This window comes from Mastigoproctus giganteus, chromosome 10 (genome assembly GCF_048544385.1).
Source record: "Mastigoproctus giganteus isolate SK-2022 chromosome 10, ASM4854438v1, whole genome shotgun sequence".
In the NCBI taxonomy this organism is placed as follows: domain Eukaryota; kingdom Metazoa; phylum Arthropoda; class Arachnida; order Uropygi; family Thelyphonidae; genus Mastigoproctus; species Mastigoproctus giganteus.
The window spans coordinates 21937814-21957603 of record NC_143584.1 but is presented as its reverse complement, the minus strand read 5'-3'; the positions used below and the strand labels follow the sequence as shown (position 1 = coordinate 21957603).

The 19790-nt window shown below is 34.7% G+C and overlaps 1 protein-coding gene across 1 annotated transcript in view; it reads left to right on the top strand.

Moving 5' to 3' along the window:
- eIF6 (eukaryotic translation initiation factor 6) overlaps positions 1-19790 on the top strand; it is a 72711-nt gene that overhangs the window by 18162 nt on the left and 34759 nt on the right. The window contains exon 2 of the mRNA XM_090383755.1: positions 1103-1188. Coding sequence (XP_090239881.1) covers positions 1103-1188 — 86 coding nt within the window. The remainder of the gene's footprint in view (positions 1-1102; positions 1189-19790) is intronic.

Below are 19790 nucleotides of genomic sequence, written 5' to 3'. Positions count from 1 at the left end.
TTTTTTTTTTTTGATTTGGTAGTTGTTGGCGCATCGGCTTCTGTGGCCATATTGCACCTCCCAAGGTTTTTGCAGTACTTTGATCCAAGCCCGAGGCGGGAATCGAACCCGCGACCTTTGGGTTGCCGGGCAGGTACTTTACCCACTCGGCTAGCCCGGTCGGCCACCAAATATGTATTGAGCATTTACTTTTAGTCTATTTTTTTTACTGCATTTTATGTATTTATCTTTTTGATGTAACCTTTCTGGAAGGTTAAGATTTCTTTTATTCATTTGTATTTTTATGGTGTGGTCATGGCTCACCATAGCCTTTGTCACTTTTGTGCCAATAAAATCTAAATCTGCATATCCATCCATCCATCAGCTGGAAGTACAGGGTGTTTTAATTAAAAAGGCACTGGATTTTCTCTTATTTTTATTTGTTGGCAGGACTTTCTCATATTTGGGCTGAAAATTTGATGTTGAAATTGGACTAAGTATTACTGTTTTTATTTTACAGTTTCTAAATTAAAATTTTTATAATCAGCTTTATTTATTTTTTTTTTTTTCTTGCCCCACTAGGAAGGCTGTTTCCCATCTCATTGGTTTAGTCTGGTCTAAAATGCATTAGTGTATGTTCTTTGGAAACAACGTGAGGGGAGAACAATGGTTGTAGTATGAGGAGATAACACGGTTGCTCTTGTATAGTTAAATTTGCATAATGAAGCGAATATGATATACAACCTTTGCCCCCCCCCACACACACAGATAAAATCAATTTGTATTCATTTAAGTGATGTTTTTAGACTAAACCAAAGGCAGGGAATATTGTTAATTGAGGAAAAAAGCAATTGATTAGGGAAAAAAATTGGAAATTTTAATTGTAAAATTAAAACACTAATACTTAGTATGATTTTAATATCAAATTCAAAAAGTTCAGCTCAAATATGAGAAAAAAAGATCCTACCAAAACCTAACAATAAGTGAGATGTAGCCAGTGTGTTTTTTTTTATTTTTTTATTTGGCATTCTATATCATAAGACTTAACAACAGGTTAGCTATTTTATTCTATCCTGTTCTTGAAAGTTTTCTTTTCTTAGTCCTTTTTTCTTTTATATCACAGTATTTTTGAAGGAGAACTTTCAGATGTAATTCCTGTTGTTCACACTTCAGTTGCTGGTTGCAGAGTAGTTGGAAGACTATGTGCAGGTGAGCATTATTTATTACCCATTTATTTTAAGAAATAAATTTGATTCAAATATAGGCTGAAATTAGACAAATGCACAGTTTAAACAGTTATTTTATCCAGTAACTTCCTGATTTACAAATGCCATGCATGCCTGAAAAATTGGGAACAATTTTACCATAGATATAATGGTATAATGAGAGGAATTGTTCCGAAATCCAAAAATTAAACAGCAAAAAAATAACTGGGATAACTATAATATTTATATTATAGTTATCCCAGTTATTTTAACAATATAAATATATATTGTTGTGCTCACTTAAGGATTTGTTTATCTCCATCAGACAAAAACAATTAATGGAATTCATCAGTAGTTTTTGGGTTACATTTTGAGTATTTAAAAAGTAAACTTTTGATTTCCTGTGGCAAATGAACCTTCCATATTGAAGCATTGATTACAGAAGAAGAAAAAAAACAATTTACAGTACGGCACTAAACAGGCATCAAGGAATGTGTTGGCCACATAAAGCCTTCCATATACACACTAGCATCAATATATGATATCCTGTTGTCACCAACAGGAGCCTGTAGGTTTTAGTTTTGTGACCATGTACACAAGGGAGTACTGTATAAGCTTACCACTTGCTTCGCAGTTTTCTGTGCAGTGTGATAAAATGTCACATTGTAAACTTAACCAAATTGTCTTTTTTTTGTAACGAAAGAAAAAGCAGATTTATTTCAATTAAAAGGTAGACTTGTTCTTAATGCAGATTTTACTGTATGAGATGTAACAAGTCAAGGATGACTGAGGTTAAACTTATATGGTGTATATATGATTAAGCTGAATTTTCACAGCAAAAAATAGTGTTGGATCCTCGAAGCAGCAACAATCTTCTAACCTGAAGGTTTCCAAAAAAATGTAGTTTTTAGGTGTACTACTTCATATTTCGCTGGAATATTATATATGTAATAACTTATTATAATATATTTGAAAATAACCAAGTAAACCACACAACAAGTAACTTTTTTTGCTTCAACATAAAAGTGAGTAGGCAAGTATAAGTAAAGGAGGTAGTCATGGAGTTCAAAATGTTGGGAAATGCTTATCTAAAAGATACTTTTTACCTTTGGCACAGTGAGTCACTTCAGGAAAACAGAACGTAATCTCACAGTTTGATATTGTAATTTTGATTAATTTAGAATAATTTTATTTAGGTTATGTGATATTTTATATTAGCCATGGATTTGCAAAAGTTGTGATAATTTATTAGGTTACTTTATTAATTTGGCTGCATAAAATCATCCTTAAAATACTTTGAAAATTTAAAACTTAATTAAACTATTCTATATTTGTTTATGTTCAACATAACATAATATAATATATTTTTATTGTGTTTAAAAAAGCAAATGTGTTTTTAATCTTTAAAGATTGTATCTTGATAGGTTCAATTTACTGCTAGTAGTTACTCATGGTGGGGAAAGGGGGATATTGTGATATCGTAAGCAAGAAAAACATTTTCTATTCATCTAGTTGTAATTCTCTAATAACATATATTATGGTAGTTCTCATTGACAGCAGAATGGAATATCTTTATCTTGGTGCATTTTAATTTCAGTTTAAAATGTTACGTTAGGGGGATCATGTTTCAGTATCCTCAACTGTCAGTATGCTTCAGTTTTAATTCAGTGTCTCATATATTAAAATGCTGTAATTTCACATTATTCTACGTATGTCTGTGGAAGCTATGTGCTTATATCTGTGTAATGTTGTGATGCCTCATTCAATTATTGTACTAATAGAAAATACAAATATTAAGGTTAAATTTTGGAAGCAAATATCACTTACCTGTATAAAAAGGTTTGTTATTTAATCATAATATGATTTGGAAAAGTAGGCAGTATTTGTTCTTGTACATATTTGTTTAATAATTTGTAAATCATTATCTTGGCCAATCACAAGTTTGTATATAAGTTCACCACTTGGTGGTTAACAGGACCATTGTCTAGGAAATTAAGTAAAATAGGAGAAGATATGACAGTAGATTATTAATGTTAATTTAGATCTCTGTTTCATAAGTTTTGTGTGCATAAGAAAATTTATTTAAATGCACAGTAAACTGTTATTTAAATAACCGTGTATTAGTAAAAACACAGGGCTACAAGGCTCAATAACTTATATGTTGTAACAATATATTTTAAAAGAGTAAGAGATTACCTCAATTTTTGCATAGAATGCCTCCAGTAACCAAATAATTATTTGTTTGTATTTGGAGAGCATTGACTGTAAGCATTCTACACAAAAGGTTGAGGTAATCTCTTACTCTTTTAAATTAAATAAGTTTATATATAAAAGTGGCTTTAAAGAAATGGAAATCTTATTTTCAACCAGGTTTGTTATGTATATTTTCCTCTTAAAGTGATAATTGGTTTACTATATTAACTATGATCTCAAGCCATATCAGCACATCTAGGAATTAGATCATCTGTCTATTCTAATGACTGAAAGGCTTCATAAACTTTTAACAAGAGCACAAGTTAGTTTGCATACTTAGTTTTTCTAAGTGTCCAAAAATATATTTTTACGAGAGCACATAGTATATAGCACCATTGGAGTTGAATTTTGCAGACAGATTTAGTTGAGTAATTCAGGTACTGTAAAGCTTTTCTCTTTCTTAATTCTGCATTATAAAGGGAAGTTAAGCAGGAATTACCTTGGTGATACCATTAATCCTGAGACTCTAACTGTTTGATCATATGAGCCACTCAGAAGCCAAACTAATCAACTCCACTTTCTGTAATTTTCTCAATTTTATTACCAGAGCACATGATTAGTGCTTAACTTTTCAGAAACCAAACGATTAACCTCTAATTCTGTTTATCACCAGGAGATGGCAGAACCATGTATGTCTTCTGAATAACAGTTAATATATTTCAGAAGCCATTTCGATTAACTCCAGTTTGGTGTCAACAGTTGTCCATAATTGAGGTTATTGTGAAGTGTTAAACAGGAAACAGTATTATTAATTATAAAAGTACATTGTTTTATAAAAGAAACAAAATTTTTGGGCGTAAAATAAAGATGGCAAGTAATTATTATTGTGACATGCAGAGTAATGAATCAGATAGTGATCCTCCAATACCTAGAAACACCAATTCAAAGAAACATTTTCGTATTTATTCGGATTATTGTCAGATTCAAACAAGAAAAATACTGCCCATAACTCAGCTACCGAAACAAATCATTCATATACTGGACGGAAACAAAATAGAATTATTAAAACTGGTTCAAAGTACAGAGATAAAAGCCAAATCAATTGAAATGAAATTTTTGGTAAGTGGACATAGTTATTTGCCTAATGATTCAGATTTTGCCATTATCGAATCACATGCGAAGAAGAATCAAATTTCTGCCACTGATTGGTACAAAATCATCAAAACATGTAAGAAGAAAAAACTGTTTGTCATGGTTGAGATGACTCATCAGGACTTTCTTTCGATAAAACCATTAGAAGATTCCATCACTAACAGAAAAAAAATAGTTATTGGATTATCAGTCAACTGGCTGAATATGCAATGGATTAAATAAAAGAGGTCGAAACCACAAATTATACAATTCAAATGCAAGTTTAACGAAGATATAGTTTGATTCAATAAATATTATAAAATCCCAAGCAGGTAGACCATGAATACTGAAAAACATAGACCAGCCCTTGTTATTTCCTCTGGTAGATCTGTAACAAAAGAAAAGACATGATGGACCTATTGAAATACATTCCTCCCATTAAACATGACTATTACAAAAATTTAAAGACAAATCGAGGTGATGGTACATTGGATGCATCTAAAATTGAAGATATTATTATTAGCTACATGGTGCAAGGAAGCCCGAGGCTTATGTTGCACCAGCCAAAAAAAAAAAAAAAAAAAACTCAAGTTACCCTGAGAGAGAGAGAGAGAGAGAGAGAGAGAGAGAGAGAGAGAGAGAGAGAGCGCGAGCGAGCGAGAGAGCGTGAGCGAGCTAAAGGGAATCGCCAAGAAAGAGAAGAATGATGATATCCAGCTCAGGACCCTGGGTGTGCCAAGCCCATACTCACCTTATATAATTTATAATATAATAAAATAATTCCTATATCGATTTTCTGTTGAAAGATCCATAATAAATAATGTTATAATGACTTTTGTTGTATTTATTTTTTCTTCCATTTCCATATTTTCAGTTGCCGAATCCAGTGGTGCACAAACTATGGGGCACAACCCCCAGGGGGGTCGCAGGATAAATTAAAGGGGTCACAGAAATTTTTAAATAAAATTAGTTTTTATGTACATGAAAGCCAAAAAACCTGTTGTTAAAATTACTTTTTGAATACTAGGTGTAGAGACCTTACTACTAGAACGAAGTCTGAGATACAAAAGAACCCTATTGTCACGTTTTATTTATTAAGGTGATTTCACGTGTGATGCAGGTGGCTTTCTTACATATTGTCCTTGTAGATAATATTGCTTAATTTGCTCACTGGCTATGGACACAGAAAGCAGCTGACTCAATTTGCTCACTGGCTATGGACACAGAAAGCACCTGCGTGCGTAACATGTTACGAAAATCTGGCTACCGAAAGCATGTAACCATTTATGTGAGATACTGCTACGAGGGAGATATTTTGGAGAATTTTCTATTTTGCAAAGCTTTGTAAGGAAGAATGAAGATTTTTGATGTTATATTTTCTTTCAAACAAATATTGCCTAAAATGGAACAACTGCTTTGCTATTCGTACTGATGGTGCAGCTGCAGTAACAGGATAAAATAAAGGTTTAAAAGACAGAGTAAAGGGGAAAGAGTAAAAGTTTAAAAGGCAGTACTACTCAATTGCTGAACTGTAATCCCTCTAGCTCTTATTTTGTGTTTTCTACAGCAAAAATTTCTGAAATTGTCTAAAGGCCAGAGGTGCGATGCTGTGGCAGTAAACAGCAAGTCTGTTGCATGCACACTTTTTATTCTGCTTAGTAATTTGCTGCTTTCACATCAGCTTGGATGTTTTTCATTCTTCTGCTGCTTTTTATATTATGGTTGTTTTTAAGAAGGAAAAAAATATACATTTTTATATATTTTACCATGGACAATTGGATAATCAGAACAAGATGGTCAAGGAGTGACACCAATAATTTTTCTACAGAAGCTAAAAAGGTAAGGAATGTATCATGTGAAAATTTGGACACTGACATTATTTCAAGTGCCATGTAACCACCAATTTCTGGTGGAGAGCCATCATATTCCAAATCAAAAAGAAAATAAAAAAAAAATTTTTTTAATTTATGAAGAATGGCTTTACTTACAGTGTTGTTTATGATGAGCAACGACCTGCGTGCATAACATGTTAAGAAAATCTGGCTACCGAAAGCATGTAACCAATTAAATTAAAAAGACACTTACATACGAAACATCCAGAGATAATGAAAAAAACTGAATCCTTTTTCAAAAGACACGGCAACGCCATACAAGGTCTGAAATCTTTCATGAAGAAACACTGCAGTTCCTTTTAATGCTTTAAAGCATTGTTGGAAGTCTTATTATATTTAATAGGAAAAAATTTGAAATCACATAATATTGCTGAATCTCTTGTTCTCCCTGCTGCAATAAAAACGATTTCAATTATGCATGGAAAAAAGTACAACAATTTAAATATCATTCCTTTATCCAGAAACACAGTTACCGCAAACAATATAAAATCCAATTTATTAAATCATTGAGAGAAAGTCCAATTTTTGCAATACAGTTAGATGAATTCACAGATATTTAAAACCTTGCTCAACTTATTTATGTGAGATACTGCTATGAGGGAGATATTTTGGAGAATTTTCTATTTTGCAAAGCTTTGGAAGGAAGAACGAAGATTTTAGATGTTATATTTTCTTTCAAACAAATATTGCCTAAAATGGAACAACTGCTTTGCTATTCGTGCTGATGGTGCAGCTGCATTAACATGATAAAATAAAGGTTCAAAAGGCAGAGTAAAGGAAATTGCTCCAGATAGTTTTGAATCATTGCATTATGATTGCAAAGGAAATGCAAACTGATTTTCACGTAGTTTTGAAAGATGCGATAAGTGTGATCAACTTTATTAAAAAGTAGAAGCTTAAATAGCAGACTTTTTGCAATGCTTTGTAATGAAATGGAAGGAAATGCTTCTTTTATATACGAAAACGGGGTGGTTATCCAGTGGTAAAGTGTTGCGATGTCTTTTTGACTTCAAACATCAAGTTTTGTTTTTATCGGATAAAAATCAGACCTTGCTGAATTATTTACAAATCAAAAATTGCTTAGAAAACTTAGTTCCTATGCTGATATATTTTAAAAACTTAATGATTTAAATTTGTCTTCAAGGACAGGGAACAAATATATTAACACTCAGTGATAAAATAGAAACTTTCAAAGGAAAGCTTGATCTTCGGAAAACTGAATTTGAGTTTAATAATACTGAAATGTTCCCATGCTTTTCTGATTTTGTTATAATATTGACATTTTACAATTTAGGGATATCATTGCCACCCACCCACCTAACAATGCTAATTAAGAATTTTTCCAAATGATTTAATGTATCTCCAGAAAAAAAGTTGTGTTGGATTCACGATCCCTTTGCTTTTGATAATTCTTCATCTCCCAAAATTATTTATTTATTTATTTTTCTGAATTACCATTCAGCAAAAGGAAGATCTGATCGACCTGTCATCTGACGAAGCATTATGTGCTCTTTTCAATACTTGGGAAAATTTTTGGCATTCTTGTCGGGACATGTATCCAGAATTATCAAAATTAACAATACAAACATTGCTACCTTTCGAGTAGCAATGTTTGTATTGCTACTCGAAATTGACATAAGATTAGTAATTTCAAACATTGCGCCAAATATGGACCAAATATTATCAGTTATCCAGGCTCATCCTCATTATTTATTTTTATTTATTTATTTTTTTGTTCATTTTTTATTGTGTAATCTTAATCAAAGAATAAGAATTTGATTTGTTATTTTTGCTGTATTCAATTAAAATATTAAACAATTATTTTAAGATAAATTTTTTATTTTTTATTTTATTATTTGTTTAAAATAATTTTTTTATTCCTTCCTCAGTAGTCGAATAAAATTTTCTACTACATAATTTATAAAATGCCATTTTTCTTCTCTAAAAATCTGGTCATCCTACCTCGGGGTTTACATTGAGGGGTCGTGTTAATTTTATATTTAATACAGGGGGTTGTGGGCGAAATAAGTTTGCATGCCACTGGTCAAATTGATTAACTCCATAAGTTTATAGAAAATTTGTAAAAACATGAACAAATTTTTTTGATATATTTATTTTTATGTATTTTATATCTTGTAAAATTTTTATATCACAAGATATAAAATACATAAAAATAAATCTTAAATAATGCACTATATAATATTTGTAGGTGCATATATTTCAAGTTAAATTTAAAAAAAAAACAATATTTGTAACCTCAACAGTGTTTTTTATTTCATGGAGTTGATCAGTTTGACTTCTGAGTGGCTCATATATTTAAGAGAACTTTAATTCCTTTTTTTTTATATATATATATATATATAAAAACAAAAAGATATTGCTTGCTTATGCAGTGTTGTTACTACTAAGTTGATTATGATGATCTACGAACATCCTTTCTTTCTCACGTGTTTTTTTTTTTTTTTTTTTATAAATAGAGTATACCATTATTATTTATTTTAGTCTCACAAGGCACTTTCAAACTCGATGCCTATGATATTTGAGTGAAATAATACGATTACCTGGAACACATACTCAGTGCCAATTTGTAAGTTGTACAGTAGGGGATTCCAAAACTATTTTCATTGCCTTACTCCACCAGTAGAGTTAATAAACGATCATTTAAATTGAAAAGGGGGATATAGGTACAACAATCCCGAATGTTTTAATAATGTATCGTTATTTATTTTAAGAGTCTGTCTTTATGCAATATTTCCTAAAATATTTTTGTTCTGGAATTCTCTCTTGTTTCTTTAGCATTTTACAGTAAGCTGCTCTAAACTTTTGAGTACAGTAAGTCAGCATCACTTTTGCTGTTGTTACTTTTCTTCTAAACAACCACTTGCTGTGCAAATCTGAAATCTATCCTATCCTGGAATATTGTGGGAACAATATTCCATGGTTTCCATGTGTATTCCACAGTTTTGATAATCTTGGGTGGTGCCCCTAAAACTTCTCGCAAGCTTTGACTCTATTCAAAAGAAAGGTAGTTTGGTTAATTAACCACCTATTTCTTATGAAGTTGCTCCACTCTGTTTCATAGACATTGATTGTTTTTGCTGCATGAATTTTCTGTTGATACTTCCATGACCACTGTTCTTCTGAATTGGCATCTGTAATTCTCTCACTCTTCCAAATCAGGCTGAACACTTGCAGCAGCCAGTCAGCACCCATTGGATCTGTAAATAGAGCAATGCTCTATTTACAGATCCAAGTTTTATAGTCCTCATTTGTCCCTTATACTTCTATTATCCTGCAACAACCTTTCTTTGCATGTTTTTCCTGAAAATTAGTCTTCAGAAATTCAAGGTCTAATGGCAACAAGTATCTTCTTTCTTCTCAACCTGTGCAAATCTCAAATGCATACTACTAAGTAAGTACTGTAAGTTCTAACACCTTTCACATTTAGAATTTTTATTAAAATATTAATATTAATAAATAATAATGGAAATTAAAAACCAAAAAAATTTCATGTCATTGTTAGCATGGTTGGTACTATCATGGACAAATAATGTAAGGAAGCCTTGTATTGTTTATTTAGTGCACACACACACACATGTGTGTGTGTGTGTGTGTGTGTGTAATAAATATATATATATATATATATATATATAAATATTTATATTAGTGATAAAAAAGAAAGTTAAAACAACAGTAACTGTAACTAATATTTATGGGTCAATGCAGTTGCAAGCAATCATGCAATACACCCATAATGTCTATAAAATATTAAAGATAATAGAAAAAGTAAATCAATCAAATAATAATACTATCAAGGACTTCAGAAAACGCAAAAAAAAAAAAAAAAAAATATATATTATCGCTTTTTACCGACAATCTAGATGACTTCAACTGGGGCCAACCACCCAGACTGAAGGCAAAAAACGACAAGAGGTTCTCTGTTTCTGTAATGATCAATATATGCTAAGTAATTTAAATCTAAACCAAATATAAACCAATATAGGCCAAATATAAATCAAATGTAAATAAAAAGTAAATAAAAAAGAAATTTTAGAAATATTAGAATCAAATGTAAGAAATATAAATGTAAGCATATATTAATCATCGTTGACCCGACAGTGAACGTAATTTAATGATTAAAATAAGATTAAATATATAATACACACTACATATTTACCGTATCTAGAACATAATGTAATAGTTGTCAAAATTTTTTTTTTTTTTTTTTTTTGCGTTTTCTTAAGTCCCTGATAGTATTATTATTTGATTGATTTACTTTTTCTATTATCCTTAATATTTTATACACACACACACACGGCGCTGAATCTCTTTAAAAGTTACAGCTGTCAGTTACAGGCTCCGCAAAAACGATAAGTGTTTGCCTTTTATTTACATGATTGTTATTTTATATTGTACTTAATACGTAGTCATATAGTTATGCTGGTTATTTTTTATTTTTAATTTAGATAAAGAGTTTTTGTGGATTTTACTTACGATAGGTAAAACCGTTATTTCGTTCCATTTCTGTAGCCATTGTTTTTGGATATAGTGGTAGGGAATTCAAATTTTTTTAATTGAGGTAGCTAGGTAGCTCTAACGCATAATTATATAGTAATACGCTTCACTGTTTCTATTTAAGTTTCTATTCAAATACTATTGACATTTAATTTATTGATTTTATTAATTTAAACTACCATGCCCCAGACTAGAGCAGCAAAGCAACGGGCACAAAGTGGCAGGAGTGCTGTGACTCGGGGGAGAACTGAGGGGGGCAATTCTCCAACGCATCACAGCCTAAAAAAATGTGCAACTTGTGAAATGTTTGCCGAACTCTCTGGAACGGAACATGATATTGCCATGGGGGATGTCTTTGTGTGTGCGCGATGTAAGGAGTGTAAGGAAATCAGGCGACAACTCAGCGTTGTTATGGGCCTATATGAGAGTTTGAAGGACAGGGTGGATGCCCTCGAAAGATCTAAATTGAGGGGCCCATCAGGCTCTCAGCTGCCCACATCAACGCCAGAGCTTGCACTTGGTCATCACGCAACACAGCGGCAATCCTAAGGCAGAATGCGCTGGTCCCACAGGAACTAGTAGTTGTTGGTGACTCTATTGTCAGGGAAACGGGGAACATCCTTTGTAAAAAGGATAGGTGGAACAGGACCAGGGTATGTCTGCCAGGGGCAAAGGTTGATGACGTTGTAGAGCGAATATCATCTTTTAAGGGCACAAAAGGTGATATAGTTGTACACGTTGGCACTAATGATATTAAGAGTAGGAGACCGGCGGAATTACTCAACAAGTACAGGTCACTGTTGAAAAAAAGCCGTGAAATAGGGTTGAATTTGAAAGTGTCTGCAATTCTGCCCAGACACGATAGGAGGGAGTACATGATGAGAGCCTTGTCGATCAATTCGGCCCTGGAAAGATTGTGCAAGGCTCAAGGGGTAGAATTTTTTTCAGCCTGGACTGTACTTGTTAACAGGAGAGATTGCTTCTACAGGGATGGGATACACTTAAATAGAAAGGGTGCAAGAATATTTGCTGATGCTATCGAGGCAGTGTTAGGTGGGTCGGAAAACTGCTAGTTTGGGGGGGATACAAAGACTAATAGTTTAACAGTAACCGCAGGCAGAGGTGAAGGTGATTCTTGCACAACTTCTATTAGAATAAGAAGTGACCTGGAGCGAGGGGTGTTGGGGGTTTCAGGGACGGATGGCAGTCATCATGGAATAGTTGGGTATATGGGATGTGTTAGGGTAACAAGGAATAGGCATAGGAGCATGTATACCAATGCTAGAAGTATAGTAAATAAATTTGATGAATTTGAAGTGTGGTCAAGACATTAAAGGCGGATATTGTTGGGATAGCAGAGACGTGGTGTCACAAAGATATAAGGAATGCAGAACTGGAATTTGGGGAGTACAATGTGTACAGAAAGGATAGACAGGACAGAAAGGGAGGGGGTGTTATGCTGTTAATTAAGAAAAACATAAAATCAAAGGAAGTGCACCCAGTTAATATAGATGAACAGTGCTCTGTTGAGTCAGTTTGGTGTGAGATAAGCACTGCGAAAGGAAAAATAAAAGAGTAGGAGTGTGTTATAGGCCTAATAACTTGAATGAGTACAATGAACAATTGTACAGAGAAATAGAGTGGGCCAGTAAATCAGAATGTCTTATAATGGGGGATTTTAACTTCCCAGATATTGACTGGAACTTGTGGGTTGGTCACTCACACACTAGTCAGACTTTTGTGGATTATTGGATGATTGTTTTTCTGCAGCAGCATGTTCGAGAGGCAACCAGAGAAAGTAACACTCTTGATCTGGTTATCAGCAGTGATCATTCGTGTATTAAGAATTTGCAGATAAAGGAACTACTAGGTGGCAGTGATCACAGTGTGCTGAAGTGGGATTTACTCAAAGAGTAACTACTGTCAGGGGTAAAGGAAAGGGTTTTTGCTTCCGTAAAGGGGAGTGCAGTGGTCTCAGACAGTTTTTAAATTCTGTACAGTGGGATCAACTGACGATGTTACAAACAGTAAATTCTAAGTGGGAAGCATTCAAAGAATTAATCGTGGAAGCTACTAGACTTTATATACCGATTAAGAAATATCGTTCAAGGTTTAGGCCTAAATGGTTATCAAATGAACTAATGAGACTCGTGACAGAGAAGAAAAATGCATGGGATGCATATAAATTATCAGGTGACGCAGAAGCCTGTGGCAGATATAAGCTAGTCTGTAATCAGGTCACAAAGGAGGTTCGGCAGGCGAAGGCGGATTACGAGAAATCTTTGGCAAAAGATGCTAAGAAAAACAGCAAGGATTTCTTTACTTATATAAACTCTAAAAGGAAGGGGATGAATCTGATTGGTCCACTTGACATCGATGGTTCGACTGTTGATGATCCTGCTCAGATAGCAAACAAACTGAATGAGTATTTTGCATCTACATTCACACATGAGGAATTATTACAATTTGAAAATGGAAGAAGGTTATCAAATTGTAGCAGTGTGCTTAATGATTTTGTAATAACTGAGAGCAAAGTGGAGGAGAAATTGTTGAAGTTAAACATAAGAAAGGCACCTGGGGTGGATGGGACCTATCCAGTTATTTTAAAGGAGGCGGCAAAGCAACTAAGCAAACCCTTAGCCATAATTATGAGAGCATCCTTGGACTCAGGGGAGGTTCCCACGGACTGGAGATGTGCAAATGTGTCCCCAATTCACAAAGGTGGATCGAAGGGTGACACGAGTAATTACAGACCAGTTAGTTTAACTTCTGTTCCGGGTAAAATAATGGAGTCGCTGGTTAAAGATGCATTGCAGGATCATCTAGACAAGACTGCAGCAATAATTCAAACACAGCATGGGTTTGTTAAGGGAAAGTCTTGTCTGACAAATTTGATTGGTTATTATGATGTGGTCACAAAGGAACTGGATGCAAAAAATAATTTTGATATCATATACTTGGATTTCAGGAAAGCTTTTGACACTGTTGCGCATGGAAGACTACTGTACAAATTGGAGCAGAATGGTATTAAGGGTAAGTTGCTACAATGGATAAAAGGATGGTTAAGTGGGAGAAGACAGAGGGTGGTAATCAATGGGTGCTGCTCTTCGTGGATTTTAGTGGAGTCCCACAGGGTTCGGTGTTGGGTCCACTGTTGTTTTGTGTATTTATCAATGATATTGATGAAGGTATATCAGGCTTAATGTCGAAGTTTGCAGATGACACAAAGGTTGGCAGGGTTGTTAATGACAGTAATGGCAGTGTGCTACCGCAACAGGATCTAGATAATTTGGGCAGATGGGCTCAGAAGTGGCAACTGAAGTTCAACCTTGACAAATGCAAAGTACTGTATATGGGTAGAAGTAACCCCAGAGAAACGTACCAACTGTGTGGTACTACACTTAAGGTGGTAGAAAATGAAAAAGACCTGGGAGTAATTGTGCAGTCAGATATGAAGTTTTCTGAGCAGTGCAGACAGGCTGCTAGGGCGGGTCATGGGGTTTTGTCAATGATATATAGGAATTTTGCTAGCAGGGAAAAGGAGGTGATTGTCCCTCTGTATAAGGCAATGGTCAGGCCACGCCTTGAGTACTGCGTACAGGTCTGGAGGCCTCATTTTAGGAAGGATGTAGATTTACTTGAGCGGGTACAGAGAAGAGCAACACGATTGGTGAGGGGAATGAAGGGATTCTCTTACCAAGAGAGGCTTAAGTTCTGCAAATTGCAGTGGCTGGAGACTAGGCACCTGCGCGGTGATCTGATTGAGGTCTATAAGGCCTTGAATGGGTTGAGCACGCTGAATTCTGATGGGATCCTTCCACTTGTTCAGATTACCAACCTATGGGGACATAAGTTCAAATTAAGAAAGGACAGATGTAGAATAGATGTGCGGAAATTTGCCTTTAGCCAGCGGGTGGTTAATTGCTGGAACAAACTTCCATCTGTCGTTGTGGAAGTTGATAGGTTAAATAAATTTAAGGAGGAACTGGACAGGCATTTGGAGGGAATGGTGTGATTTTTTTTTTTTTTTTTTTGGCTGATGCTGCATAAGCTCCTACACTTGCTTTCTTGCATCATGTGCCACTACTACTACTACACACACACACACAGCAATACCTCACTTAGCACGGCTTCAAACAGCATGGGTTTCACTATAACATGGTTTTCAATTCAGTTCAAGTCAAAAATTTACTGTACATATTAAAACTCATTCAATAGCCTAGACACGTCCTCTACATGTATGCTGCAGTGCCAACTATTGTCTCACATGCACATGTGCCAATAGCTCCACTCGGGCAGTCAGCAGCAACGTGTAATAGTGTTCAGTATTCTTAATTCCATCCTGATGAGACGACATGATAGCTTTTCAAACTTTTCATTTCACAATTTATTTTTTACCCCTTTAAAAACGATCGAAAATATATTTGCAACTTGGCTAGAAATCACTGCCAACAACATGCGTTTTGTTTGGCAGCATGTTTCGCCCATTTTGGCAAATGATTTCACTGGTTTTGAATCACAAATTCCGACAATTGCTGAAGACACTGTGATGATCGGAAAAGACTCGGAATTCAAAACTTTTACACTGCCAATGTACGTGACTGCACTGACTCGCATGCAAATGACTTAGATGATGCAACTCTCCTTGAACTTGACAAGCAAACTACATATAAAGAAGAGGAAAACAATTCTAAGTGGATAACACTAAAGTGGCACCAAAGGAATTTTCAACAGAAGAATTGGAGAAAAAGTTTTTCAGCGAGTTGACATGGCTTGTGAGGTGATTATGAATGGAGATCTCGAAGTTGAACGTAGCATCAAGATTTGGAAAATTTTACAAGATGGGATTCGATGCCACAAAGACTTGTACACCGAGAAAAAGAAGAGACGACTTCACCAGACTATTATTGAAATACCTAAATAAACAAAGCTTTTTTTCTCATCTCTCATGATGTTATCTTTTTATTAATAAAATTTTTGCAATATTTTTTTTATTTCAAATCCTTTTAATTGGCTATTGTGCAAAAATTGTTTATAGATTTATTATAATTTGTTTATAGACTCTTTCTCTGGTACGCATTCAATTAAAACCCATTATAATTATACCTCAATCAGCACGGTTTCACATAACACGGAACAGTTTCAGTACCAATTATCAGTGCTATGTGGGATATTGCTGTGTGTGTGTGTGTGTGTGTGTGTGTGTGTGTGTGTGTGTGTGTGTGTGTGTGTGTGTGTGTGTGTGTGTGTGTGTGTGTGTTTAAATAATGACTTAAAAGTTAAGATGTAATAATATAAAATAAGAAAAATATAAATAAATAAATATTAAGCTATCATTAGAGGCAGCAAAATGCACGTCCTCCACATGATGCCCAGATATATCCAATAATTCAAAATAAAATAATGCTGGCAAAAACTGTAGAGCGAAAATTAGTATAAAAATAACGTAAAATAAACCAACAGGGAAGGGGAAGTAAAGGTAATAAGACAAACAGTAGCCGAAAATCCCCTATATAATTTAGCACCTTAAAATCCAATAAATAAAACCGATATAAAATTTAAAATAATGCCAATTATATGATAATTTAGCGGTACCCCCCTCATAAGGTACCAGTTCTGAAAAACGTGAAATATCACCAAAAAGGGATTAAAAGAACTACTAAGAAAAAACAAAATATCAAAATAATAGACTGACCATCATGCTCCAACCATCCATTCCTCCTCCGATCGATCCATTGGAGGGGGAATGGATGGTTTGGTTCTTCGATCTTTTCGCCTTTGCGAAGATTTGTATAGCAATTGAAATTCAGCGATTCGATGACCATTATTGGCCTCGTAGTCCTCTGTCGATATGGGGCATGATGGTCAGTCTATTATTTTGATATTTTGTTTTTTCTTAGTATCTTTTAATCCCTTTTTGGTGATATTTCATGTTTTTTGGAACTGGTACCTTATGAGGGGGGTACTGCTAAATTATCATATAATTGGCATTATTTTAAATTTTATATCAGTTTTATTAATTGGATTTAAGGTGCTAAATTATATAGGGAATTTTTGGCTACTGTTTGTCTTATTACCTTTACTTCCCCTTCCCTGTTGGTTTATTTTATTTTACGTTATTTTTATGTTAATTTTCGCTCTACAGTTTTTGCCATACTACTGGCTTATGTTTTATTTTATTTTGAATTATTGTATATATATATACAGGTAGCCCTCGATTTATGTTGGGGTTAGGTTCCTGGGAGGACAGGCGCAAATGGAACCCTTTATATAATGGAGTCAATCGGAAATTACAAGGTTAGGTTCAGGGCACCAAAAATTTTACCTACCACTTTGCATCGATTGTTTTATTTTATTAGCATTCTTCATAGTTGTAGTAATAGTTGATGGAGGCATATTCATAGCCCCTACACAAACATTAGGGCTGTTTTCATCAGATTCTATCCTCCGAATATTGCACTAGGATTCAATTAACTACTCTTACCAGACATGGCATGTCTTTATTCTGTTAAATTAAAATCTTTATAACACGATTGGAAAAAACTACACACTACTATTACTATTATTAATTAATTTATTAATAGCACAATTAATAAAAAAATATTAGCATAATAAATTTCCAACACATGTAAATAGTGTAAACAACTACCAACTGAATGCTTCACAGCATGGACCTTTACTACCCGCATCCACAAGTGGTTACTTTGAGGGCGGGAATCTTTCTCGTCTCTGATACGAATGCATAATCGCTGATTGGCTCAGATTGTCCTAAATCACACAAACAGTGCATGATACATAGCACAGTATGATGCCGATAAATTTTCTGACGATTTTAAACTTTCAATTTATAAAAAAAATTGCAAAAATAAATAAATAAAAATAAAAATGGCGTTGTGGTTAGTGATCGGACCAGCGCAAAACGAGGGCTACCTGTGTGTCTACAGGGACTCCCCGACTTACATAATGCTCGAGTTATGGAAATTCGACTTTACATAGGTTTTTGCCAGCCGGTGCAAACTTAAAAAAATCGTGGAAACGTATTTTGCATCCTGTAGGAATAAATGGAGGTTCACATTACGATATCATGAAAATATCGTAATGTGAACCCAATAACACATTGGTTTTTTTTGTAATTCGTTCCAAGTTCTTGGAAGTTAAATTTTGCTATATTACCAAGCGTTCAATTTGAACACTTAGTAATATAGCGTTCACTTTAGAAAAATATCACAAAGGCGTTCAATTTTGAACGCCTTTGCGATATTTTTCTAAAGCATGTTTCTGAAGGTCACGACCAAAAAACAATTTGCACTTTCCGATTTATTGGGCTTTTCTGTTAGTGTATCTAATTATACGGAGAGTTGATTTAGCCGTTTGATAACGATTTTGACAGTTCTTTAAAACTACGAAATTCCATGCCACCGGTTGTGTTCAATTTGTTTTCCCTGCTCGTGGACTATTGCATGGCATCGCAATTTTCATTGAAGTAAAGCATGCTGCAAAACTGCAAAGTCAATCTTGTCTTATTCCTGCTGTCAGACTTTCCACAAACCTTCAACAGTTCTGGGGCAGCTGTTTCCAAGAGCTCTTTTCAAAAGTTCGAATGTGCAAAAATCCACGGGTGTGGCGTCAGGTGATTTAATGGGTATATCTTCAATCGGGATTGAATAAATACCTGTTACCGCTTCCATTCTCCATAAAGAAGCGCAGGTAGAACGTGATGTGTGGCTGGACGCCTTGTCCTGGTGCATCCAGACCTTTTCAGTGTCACAACTGTACAATGTGGGTATTTCATGTTCAAACAATGGCTGTAGAACTTAGTCTGGTAATACAGAGTTGACTTTCACGGTGTTTAGCGACTCTATGCAACTCAAATTTGCTGCTATAACAAAAACCGGCTACAACTATAAAACCTTGGCCAAAACTTTCCTTTCACTGATGCACCCATGTTGGAAAGGCCTTGTCACCCTGTGGACGGTAATAAATTGCCTGAATTTTGTTGCATTCGGAGAGGTATACCCACACTTTGTCCAATGTTGCTACAAATTTCCACCTTTCAGCTGCCAGATATTTTTCATAGAGTTTTCGAGCATTGAACCGCCGCTCTGCAATGGCCTTCTTCCTAGGTGGTGTACGTGGGCCTTGTGCTTCTTCTCCAGTTGCAAATTTTCGTTGATTAAGCAACAAACGGCTGACTGGGGGGGGGGGTTCTTACACGTGACGCTATAGCTCTTTGGGTTTTTGGATTTTCACCGACAACGAGCGACTGCACTTTTCGTACTATCTGCCTCATTCGACTTGGAGCCGGTTGCAGTTTCTTCAGTGTTTTCCACCCATTTGCAGCAGCTTCGCAGAATTTTCCTTTGCCATTCAAAACCTTATGGATCTCAAACGTTGATACACTAACTTTTTTCGACTTGTACCTATCAATAATTTTCGCATAACTGGACCCTTCTTCGGAAAACGCAGTTATGTAACCTTCCAACCATGGGTCCAATTTCCGAGGCATGTCAACATTAAAACAGCTTCTACAACTGATGCACCTGTTGTGCCAAATGAGGTTTAGTACTGCACCTGTGCGAAAAAAAGAAATTTACATTGCTGCTGTACATCGCAAGCAGGATTAATGTCAACATCGTTATCAAAAGGCTGAATCAACCCTCCGTAAACAGGTAGTAAACTCTATCTTATTGCATTTGCAATAATACCGATAACTGCAATTGTGTTGGTTTTTACGTTACGGTATTATGGTGAAATGTGTTCCCCCTCACTGAAATCTTCAATCATATAAAAAAACTAATTTTCAGAAACTTCTCTTGATTCCTATTTATGTATTACAATGATGAAGGGAAAGTGACCAATGAAAAGTACAAGTGGT